The sequence below is a fragment of the Hippocampus zosterae genome, chromosome 1, assembly GCF_025434085.1.
Source record: "Hippocampus zosterae strain Florida chromosome 1, ASM2543408v3, whole genome shotgun sequence".
Classification (NCBI taxonomy): domain Eukaryota; kingdom Metazoa; phylum Chordata; class Actinopteri; order Syngnathiformes; family Syngnathidae; genus Hippocampus; species Hippocampus zosterae.
In genome coordinates this window covers 1698717-1708882 of record NC_067451.1, presented here as the reverse complement: position 1 = coordinate 1708882, position 10166 = coordinate 1698717, and the positions used below count along the sequence as shown (strand labels likewise).

The 10166-nt window shown below is 47.5% G+C and overlaps 1 protein-coding gene across 1 annotated transcript; it reads right to left on the bottom strand.

Annotated features, from left to right (window-relative positions):
• Positions 1-217: 217 nt before the first annotated feature.
• Positions 218-8200, bottom strand: lrp10 (low density lipoprotein receptor-related protein 10). The gene is made up of 10 exons (XM_052066242.1): positions 7915-8200; positions 6729-6849; positions 6609-6644; positions 6143-6287; positions 5807-6000; positions 4990-5516; positions 3461-3909; positions 2401-2595; positions 2174-2303; positions 218-1666 (listed from the first exon to the last, which is right to left on the bottom strand). Exons 2-10 carry the CDS (start codon positions 6766-6768, stop codon positions 1067-1069), a joined length of 2316 nt encoding a protein of 771 aa, XP_051922202.1. The 5' UTR covers positions 6769-6849; positions 7915-8200; the 3' UTR covers positions 218-1066.
• Positions 8201-10166: the final 1966 nt, after the last annotated feature.

The window sequence follows — 10166 nt, the reverse complement described above, 5'->3', positions numbered from 1 at the left end:
TACAATTAGAATTTTTTTTTTTTTTAAAGAGGAACCGAGAATTCTCGTTACCAGTTGACTGGAGTGTGTAGAGGCAACTCCAGACTGATTCCTCCCGTCTTGCACGAGGAGCTCTCTCGGGTGTGAAATTCCACAAGTCCTTTTTTTTTTTTTTTAAATACAAAGCGCCACGTGTGGAACGCGGTGTGAAGCAAACAAAGAGCCCCTCCCTCGCTAAAAAAAGTGCAAATCTTTTAATCGCAGCCACATTTTGGACTTATATACAGTGAAATTGACCCAAAGGAACGTTCAACTTTCTCGCAAAACATCGCAAACGTAAAAGCCTCCGAGCTATTTGATACATTCGACAGAAAGCAACAAGATTAGGAGTAATCATTTGAATGGCACAAGTGTCAAAATCAATGGGGGTTGGAGGGGGGGGGGGGTAAGAGGCGTCTTTCACACGTCCTAAAAACCAGCATCAAAGCAACCCATTTCAATACATTCACTTGGGTAGGGTTGAGGAAAAGGGCACTAAAACCCGCATCTGAAGAGTTATTGCCAGCGAGCCATCAGTGCGTGTTCTGTGAGAAATTCCTCCAGAAAGGCACTTCAGTCGGGAGCAAGGGGGGGGGGGGGGTGCATTTTCTCTTTCCGGAATACCTGAAGAGCATCTACAAACGTATGCCGCAGCATTTGCTCCCAAAATGTTATCCTGCACATGTGCACATTTTTTTTGCTCTTTGAAAATCAAACCATCAGTAAGGTGAGGGGCAGATTCTCATTTGCAAGACCAACCTGGCATAAAAACTGATCAAACATATGAATAATATTTGGGGGAAGGGGGCGGTGGGGGTTTAATGTTCCGGGGAAGCATAATTCAGTCTACAAAAGGGTGCGGCAATTTTCCTGACATTTTTTTTTGTCTGATGGGAATTGTTTTATTATAATGTTAAAAAAAAAAGTGTCTAGGCCCGCGAAGGGGTTAGGAAACACGGCTCTAAAACGCTCTCGAGTTGCTTTTCGAAATGGTAAAAAGACTTAAAAGGACAAGAGGGAAGGAAGGCACTAGTCAAGGAGGAGGGATTCAAGTGAGCATGGGCACATCGTCCTCGGAGGCGGTGTCTTCAGAAAGCGGGATGAGCAGCACGTCGTCGTCGGAGCACGACGACGAGGAGTAGGAGGGGGAGGCCGAGAGGGGCATGGAGTTGCCGGACGCGGGCGGGGGCGAGGCTCTGAACAAGGACAGACTGAGGCCCAGCGTGTGGAAGATGGACGCCAGAGAGGGGCTGCTCGGCGGGATGGCCACCGGAGGCGTTTGGGGCGCCTCGGAGGGCGGCGCCGGCGGCGAGTACGGAGGCGGCGGCGGCGGAGCGCAGGACGGCGACGGGGCTCGAGTCGACAGGCTCAATTTCTGAGGCGCGGGACGGTTGGCGCCCTCCGCAGGAGACGAGGAGCCGGCGGGGGCGGCGCGACTCGACTCCTGATCCGCCGGGGCTGCTTCGGGCGCTTGCTGCCCGCCGCCGGACGTCTGGGAGGGCCTGGAGGGCTGCCTGGGGATCAGGCCCCACCTCCTCATGCGGCGGACCAGGCGGCGCACGAAGCGGGGCCTGCGTCTCCGGTGTGGGGGCGTGACGGCGTCCTGGCGAAGGAGCTGCAGTATCCCCCTCAGAGACAAGGACGAAGCCTGAGGCAGCAAAATGCAGCAAGTTTACGCGAGGTCATTACACCTCACGAAAACTAAAGAAAGAACTCGCATTGACAAAAGTGCTTTTGATCAAATGCAACACTGAAATGTCCTTAAAAATTTTTTTTAAATCAATTATTGCAAAAATGTCTGTCGTTTTGGTCTTGGTCAGTTAATTACATCGATGAGCTTTCAGAGTTGATTTGAAACGTCGTTTCAGCCTTACTGTGCAATCGTACACGAAGGTCAAAGAAAGGTCAAGGAAGGTCAAAGAGTCAAATGTAGCTTACTGTAGTACTCATTTGTGAGTTTTGTTTAAAAAAATATGGAAAAAATGAACCAAATCCAACAAAGCTGCTCAAAAACTAATGGAATGTTTTTGGACGGATAATAATCAAGAGGAAATAGAAAACAACGCCAATGACAAATCCCAAACTAGGATCGACCCGCATGCGAGTGACCCAGCAAATCAGTTTTGACTTGACCTCGCCCAAAAGTGTCTCTCACCTCATTGGGGTTTTCGGTGGGGAAGTCCTCCACTGGGGGGATCACGCCTTGAGCGATCAGCTGACCGTAAGACGGCGGGGCCTGCTGCTGAATCAGCTGCGCCTCGTGTCGGCTGATCGGCGCAAACATACTGCGGGAAGAGCGCACGTACGGACACTGTCTTTCGAGCCCCCCCACCATTTTTTTCCCACATCAAAATCCTTTTGTGTTTTGCCAACAGCATTTACCTGTACTCCCTGGTCCGGAGCGAGTACAGCTTACAGGTGCAGCCCATGGCGATGACCAGCAGCAGCCCGCACACCAGGCTGCCCACCGTGGCCGCCGTGATGACCTTCCGGGGCAGGATGATGGTGCAGTTGAGCTCGTCCGTGCCGTCCTTGCAGTCCGCTTGGCCGTCGCAGCGCCAGCTCTCAAACACGCACCTGAGACGAGCCGGCAGAGGAATGCGGTCAGTCACCGCCGGCGCCGTCCGTACGCCTGACCGGTCGTCGGACATTTTATTCACGTGGCTATAAAGTCCTACGCGTTGGCAACGAGTGCAGTTTTGCCTCGCGTGTGCTTCGAGTGAAGTTTTACCCGGTAGAATTTTCTAATGGCAAACAGCCTTCAACCAGTGCACTGATGACATGCTTTGTTATCCGCCTTTTTATCAAATACCACCAGTCGAGTATAAGATCTTAACGCATCGCATTTAATGTCACTTTCAGAACTGGTTAGACACATTCATTCATTCATTCATCTTCCGAACCGCTTGATCCTCACTAGGGTCGCGGGGGGTGCTGGAGCCTATCCCAGCTGTCTTCGGGCAGTAGGCGGGGGACACCCTGAATCAATTGCCAGCCAATCACAGGGCACACAGAGACGAACAACCATTCGCACTCACACTCACACCTAGGGACAATTTAGAGTGTTCAATCAGCCTGCCACGCATGTTTTTGGAATGTGGGAGGAAACCGGAGCACCCGGAGAAAACCCACGCAGGCCCGGGGAGAACATGCAAACTCCACACAGGGAGGCCGGAGCTGGAATCGAACCCGGTACCTCTGCACTGTGAAGCCCACGTGATAACCACTGTAAGACAAAGTTATTAACTAATGGACTGCTTCGCCTCACGAGGAACACCCCCCCCCTTTCTTTCTTGTACATATATTCGAAAACAAAGCCATTTTGTGGCATTCTCATGATGGGAGCGTTGTCTGCACGTCATTGCTTTTGGACAGCTGTGAATACGTTTGGGATTCTCCCCAGTAAATGCCGACGGCCTCTTTGACAGGACGAGGGGCCGACCTGTCACTGTCGCAGTGGAAGGTTCCGGGCTGACACACGGCGCAGTCCCTCTCGTCGCTGCCGTCGCCACAGTACAGCTGGTAGTTGCAGCGCTCGCTGACGGCATAGCACACGGGGCGGCCGGCGAAGCGCCCGGCCGCCAACGCGGCGGCGGCCCCCCTCTGGCCGGGGACCCCGCAGGCAAACTGGTCGCGGCCGCAGCCCCGGCAGCCCTCCTCGTCCTTGCCGCTCTCGGGGCAATCCCAGTTGCCGTCGCAGCGCTGCTCCTGCGTGAAGCAGCCCCCCGAGGCGCCGCCGCAGCGGCCCTCCCAGGGCGGACAGTAGGTGCCCACGCGGAAGGTGGCGTTGAAGCCGCTGCCCTCCGAGCCGGCGAGCGTCCGATACGTCAGCGATAGCAGGCCGGTGCGGGACTCCACTTGGACCGATTTGTAATTGGAGGCGCTGGTGATCTGTTGATGCGTCAGAGCGGACAGCGGGTTACACTGGGGCCACGCCCGTCGTTAAGCCGTGGACTATTTCTTGCATTTATGGTTTTCGTCAAATTCATTCATGAACATGCCTTGATTCATGGGATGAACCGAGTTGTTTTTTTTAAGAAAAGTCGCAAAGTAGATGCGGGAATTTATCATCAAGCAAAAAATAAATAAATTAAAAAACCAGCAATTCAATTCAAATAATTAAACCGATTTCACATACCAAGTATTAAAAAAATATATTTACTAATTAGGAAATAATTATCAACAAGCTTAGGGAGTAACGGAATACATGTGCCGGCGTTACGTATTCAGGATCCCCTTCACACCTACCCAAAAAATGTTTTTATGCATATTATTAAATACCAGTAGTGATAGGTTGGAAAAGTCCAAATAAATAACGATATGTTTATTTTTAGATTCCATTAACACATTTTTGGTCAAGATGATATCATTAAAACGATCTATGACGTTCACATACACGGTTTAGAATTCATTCATTGTAAATAAAATTGAAATCTTAGTCAAATAAACAATTCTCCATTGTGGGTTTAACTCATTTTTAAAAGTTACATAAAATATCGTTTAAATATAAAAATATAAACATCACTTCTTTGTATGACTAAACACATATGACCACGATTCGTCCCTTTCTTACATAATTTGGGGTCAGCTATTAAAGGTAATCAATTATGTCTCCGACATACACATTTTGATTGACCGTAAAGAGAAAAAAATGTTGTAGGATGGAACCTTTCTGTTTTTAAAGTGATCGTTTTAGAGAATTGGCCAATTATAATTTCGTGATTGCTTCAATAGAATTTTAGTAATCATCTTATTACAAAAAGACGATAGTTCACAACTAATTCATCTCTCTAGCTAGAGACATGTAGAACAACACCAATGTGTCAAGTAATTACAAACCCTTCCAATTTTTTTTTTTACACTCCCCCCCCCCCCCCCCCCATCTACAAATGACTACCCGTTGCCCAAATGAGAACCGGCCCCCGAAGCTTGGTGCTGCCGCTCTTCCCAAATAGCGTGACGAGCACTCACAATTTTAATGACGTCTCCTTTGCCTTGCGCTCTGTTGTGGACCGTCAGCGTGTCGCCGGGCCCCAGCACCAGCTGCTGCAGGTCCAGCCTCAAGGGTCGGGAGTCATCCGGGTCCAGAGTCCAAACGCAAAGTAACGGGGAGCCCATAGGAGACGGAGGAGAGAAGGTCCCGTAGAAGGTGCGGAGAAGTCCTCCGCAGGGCCAGCGGATGGGAGCGGGCGTCCCCGCGCTCTCCCTGGGGTGCTCCTCGGTCTCCTGCCTCTCCTTCAACAGGGCCAACAGCTCATCTGTCCTGTCGTCCTTGTGGCTTTGCACCGCAGGACTTGGATTCTCCGAATCCCCGGCGTCGTTCCTCTCGGTCGCTTCGCTGTCCCGCGGCGAGGTCTCCTCGGCGCCGCAGCCCTCCTCGTCGGCGCCGTCGCCTTGCCCGAGACATTCCACCTGCCCGTTGCAACGCCACGAGAGGGGCAGGCAGCGGCCTCCCGGGCATTCAAACGACGTCACGGGGCATTGGCCTGAGAACGGATCTGTCGGGACCACCCAAAAATGTTTTGTAGCGGCAGGTGCAAGTTGACTGAAAATTGGAAATATCTCATTGTCACCCTGTTAAGGTGTAATATTTTCCATCAATGTCTTGTCATGACAACAAAAAACAAAACGTATTTATGCTTGAAGATGGCACCTGTCATTTCAATTCATTGAAAATGTCAAATTTGGAATGTGCTCTAAAATAATTCCCCAAATGAACGTTGCATTGAAATGTCACCATTTTTTTTTCAGAAATTCAGCAATTGAAAAAAAAATTGAACAAACGCACCTCTGGCGTAATTCAAGAGAAATGATGACACGGGATAGATATGTGGCAGGAAATGGTGCACCAATGTGATGTTTCCGCCCGGGAATTCGACAGGCGGCGGTAATTTGGAACCGCACAAAACTAGTGGCGTGCCGCCGGCGGATGATTTGATGGCCAGCCATTCCTTCCGGCACCGAGCTGAAAACTGCGTGAAGCTAAAAGAAGCAAGAGGTATGAAATATAACAATTTTAAAAAAACACATCAACCAGACAATTTAAACACGATGTACAAAAATATGGGGGATGACCATCTTTTTTTTTTATAATGATCCCTTTTTTGTGAGCAGCGTATTTCACCTGAGGATGACCGGTTCTCCCATCGAACCCTTAATGGTCCAGCAGTCATATGTGGAGCCGAAACGGTAAGAATAAGTGTGGTAAGCAGAACTCCTGATCTCTCCCACATCGCTGTCCAACACTTGAGGGGAATGTCCACAGTGGTCTGGCGAGAGGGGAAAAAAAATGAGACTTCACTACAAAAACCGGGATGACAAAAATAGAACCGGGAAATTTCTCATGGCAAACGTTCACGTAAACAGACACCAATAGAATTGTGATTTTAACCTCTATTAAAAGAGCTGGCAATACCTTATTATGATTTTTCAGGACCAAAATGTGTGGGAAAAAAAGCAATATTTTCTTTATTTTTTTTCACAATTTTGGGGGGGGCAAGGGGCATGAGATATCCCACCTTGGCCACAACTGATTTTCACATTGTTTTAAAGAACAACACCAGCAATCGACATTGAGCGACAGTCCTTACCAAAACAAAGTGCCAGACGTGTCCAGCTGCTGCATGCTGTGTGTGGACAGGCAGAAAATGAGGTTGACACTCTCAATTTAAACACTGTCAAATGGCTTTCATTGATTTCCATCTACCCACCAGCGAAGGAAAAAAGCAGGAGGCTGCGGATGTTCACCATTGTGGTGATAATGTACAAAGATTAAATATTTAAAAGTCAGAAAAGTGGCATTTTTGGAAGTTTGGCTGTGGAAGACGTCACCTGTAGCGTAAAAAACAAAAAACAAAATTTTGTCAAATGACATGCTGTAAAACAGAGTACTGATTCCCAACACATTATCCAACTTCACCTCACTATTCCATAAAGTATTACTAAGAATAAATCCTCCTTCATCTATCTATGCCAGCGACATATATTTGAAGTATGTGACAACACTCTTATCCACCATTTTTCGTAGGACATTTTTGTGTGGTCACGTTTATTTTGCGTTCCTCTCAGAAAAAAAATAGCTCTGGCTTGTTAAAAATAATAAAATAACATTTAAAATAATAAGAAAACATCTGATGTACACTGGAATCTCCTCTGTCGCCCGATTTTCGGTTCTAAATGTTCTTTAAGCGCTTTGTTCTCCTGCAACTCTTGTGGAAGCGCTGTAAAACAAAACTGTACTGTCTTTTTCATTTTCATCCAGCAATTCACACCGCTTCGCAGACACTCGATCACAGGCCATTTCATGTCAACAATGGAGAATGTTGCCGACATTTTTGCTCGCTTTCTGAAGCCTTTCGGAACTTCCTAAATTCTTAACACGTTGACAACTTCGAAACCGCGTTTCATTCCGTTATTCCGGATCTTTCTTTAAAATGGCATTGGTCTTGCTGGGGGGAAAGAATAATAATGAATGTTGTTGTCACGTCTCTCTACGATGTCAGGCAGAAAAAAGGTGGAGCAGTTTGTTTCAATACTGGTACTTTTGAAACATTGTTTCATGTACATTTTTTGAGACGGAAATGTCCCCTCGGGTTGTGCTATTGAGGAGGGCACAAGGTTTTAAAACAAGCAAAATCTCGCAGACGACTCGTCAACAAATTTCCACACTGCCCGACACGTGTACCAGAATTAGTGTGAACCGGGTTCGTTTCTGTCTAAAGATAAGACGAGCTTTACTAGCCTTTAGCATCCGGTCCAGCTACATGCTAACATCGCGTTTCCTTCCTGGGCGGCTTTTGACCGACAAGTAACGTCGAACACTTTCAGACATGAATGTGAACTGTTGAAAGAGTTGTCGAAATTGAATTAAATAACCAAAAGTGGGTAGAACGTTACCTTCTCTTTCGGTTCTTGTTGATTAAGTTCAAAGCAACTTCCGTGTTTTTTTTAGCACGATGACGCACAAGGGGAGGGATTACAGTGTCACATGGTTGTTGAATTAAAACTCCATAAACAGGTTCCCTTTTATATAGATAGATGTCGCTGTTGCTCAATATAAATTGTTGGCGTTGAAGAAAAATGTGCGCGCGGTCAGAAATTCCAACCACGAGACCCTTCTGCCGTTGCACTGCGGCGCCGTCGGCAGCAGGAGAGAAGAAAAATATCAATTACCTTGGTTAAAATTGTCATAATAATATAAACAAGCCTATCATCAAAGCTCCCCTGCCAGTCTGACATCCACTTACCTTCATACGGACACAAAAGGGCCTGCAACAGTTTGGAATACTGAGGTCACAAGTTGCGGTTTACAACTGTAAAATGGGATGTCATCAATGGAAAGTAATTAACCTATAACTAAAATTAAAATGAAGCGGCCCGGTAGTCCAGTGGTTAGCACGTCGGCTTCACAGTGCAGAGTTACCGGGTTCGATTCCAGCTCCGGCCTCCCTGTGTGGAGTTTGCATGTTCTCCCCGGGCCTGCGTGGGTTTTCTCCGGGTGCTCCGGTTTCCTCCCACATTCCAAAAATATGCATGGCAGGCTGATTGAACACTCTAAATCAGTGGTCACCAACATGGTGCCCGCGGGCACCAGGTACCCCGTGAAGACCACTTGAGTAGCCCGCCAGTGGCTGGACATTGTGATTTGCTCGTAGAAATTATGATTTAAAAATGCAAACATTGGCAGTACTGTGAGACATTTCGAAACACGATCAAAGTCTGACAATTTAAATCATCAAGTATTAAAAATAACACATCCTCATATTATTGAAGGTATTTTGGACAAATATGTTATTTCAGACGTGTATCAATTTGGTAGCCCTTCACACAATCGGTACACATGAAGTTGCTCTCACCCTCAAAAATGTTGGTGACACCTGCTCTAAATTGTCCCTAGGTGTGAGTGTGAGTGCGAATGGTTGTTCGTCTCTGTGTGCTCTGCGATTGGCTGGCAACCGATTCAGAGTGTCCCCCGCCTACTGCCCGGAGACAGCTGGGATAGGCTCCAGCAACCCCCGCGACCCTAGTGAGGATCAAGCGGTTAGGAAGATGAATGAATGAATGAATGAATAAAATTAAAATGTAGTCAACCAAGACGTATCGCTGGTATGACACACCTCTGCATGCCACACAGCACCCCTGCTACATGAAAATAAAAGCATAGACCACAATGGTTTTGTTGCTGGGGCTCTGCCAAGAGGTGGTGATAGCTGGTGACCAGCTGGAGTATTGTTGGTGCCATCATCTACCAGCTGGGCAACATGTGGGTCTTACTGGGTGGCTGTGGCTTAGTAAAGCAGGTTGCCCAGTGACAAAAGCTTTTTTTGGTTTTGTTTTACTGACAGGATTTCCAGTGCAGTCACACTGGATCTGAAAGGAACATGTAGTGGTTCCAAGTGAAGGTTCTCATCGAAAGAAATTCGTCTAGTCGCAGAGAACGTTTGGTCCAGTTTAGGGTTGCACTTTAGAGATAAGGTTCTCATTCCAAAGAAAGTTCTAGTTTTGGGAGGAAATTCTAGCCCCAAGAGCATGTTCCAAACCAGAGAAAAGGTTTTAGTCCAAAGCAAAGGTTTTCGTCCTAAGAGAAGTTTGGGAAGGTTTTGGTCCCACAAGAAGGTAGTAGTCCTAAATTCAATTTCTGAGAGTTCTTATCCGAAATGAACTATTTGATCTCAAGAGAATGCTCTGCCTTGAGAGAAGATTCTAGTTCCAAGAGAGGTTTGTTGTCCAGTTAGCCAATCCTCCATGAAGTGTCTCCAGTTGGTCCAGAATGCCGCCTCTTGCCTCTTGATTGGTACTCATAAGGGGGAACAGCGTCACGCCTACTATGGCATCCCTTCACCGGCTCCAAATACATTTTGGGGTTCTTTTGAAGATCCTGTGACCCGTTTTCAAATCTTGAAATGGCCTGACCCCACCTTATCTCTCTGAGCCCCTCTGTACTTGCCCCTCAGGTCCGCGGGCCAGACACTAGTCAAGGTACAGAGAACTAAGCGGAGCCTCAGAGAGGATGAAGTCTTTTCCGTTTTCGGTCCCTCTCTTGGGAATGACGTTCCCTCTCGGCAAGCCCCCTCACTGCCCGTCTTTAAAACTCATTCTTGGGCTTTTGACTCGGCACGAGACTTGATTTTTAGTTTGACTGTTTTTGT

Coding starts and splice junctions, on each gene's coding strand:
- lrp10 (XM_052066242.1), bottom strand. CDS start 6,768: ATGGTGAACATCCGCAGCCTCCTGCTTTTTTCCTTCGCTG. Junction 6,001..6,142: donor GGAGAACCGGTCATCCTCAG/GTGAAATACGCT, acceptor TGCTTCTTTTAG/CTTCACGCAGTTTTCAGCTC. Junction 5,517..5,806: donor TCTCTTGAATTACGCCAGAG/GTGCGTTTGTTC, acceptor TGGTCCCGACAG/ATCCGTTCTCAGGCCAATGC.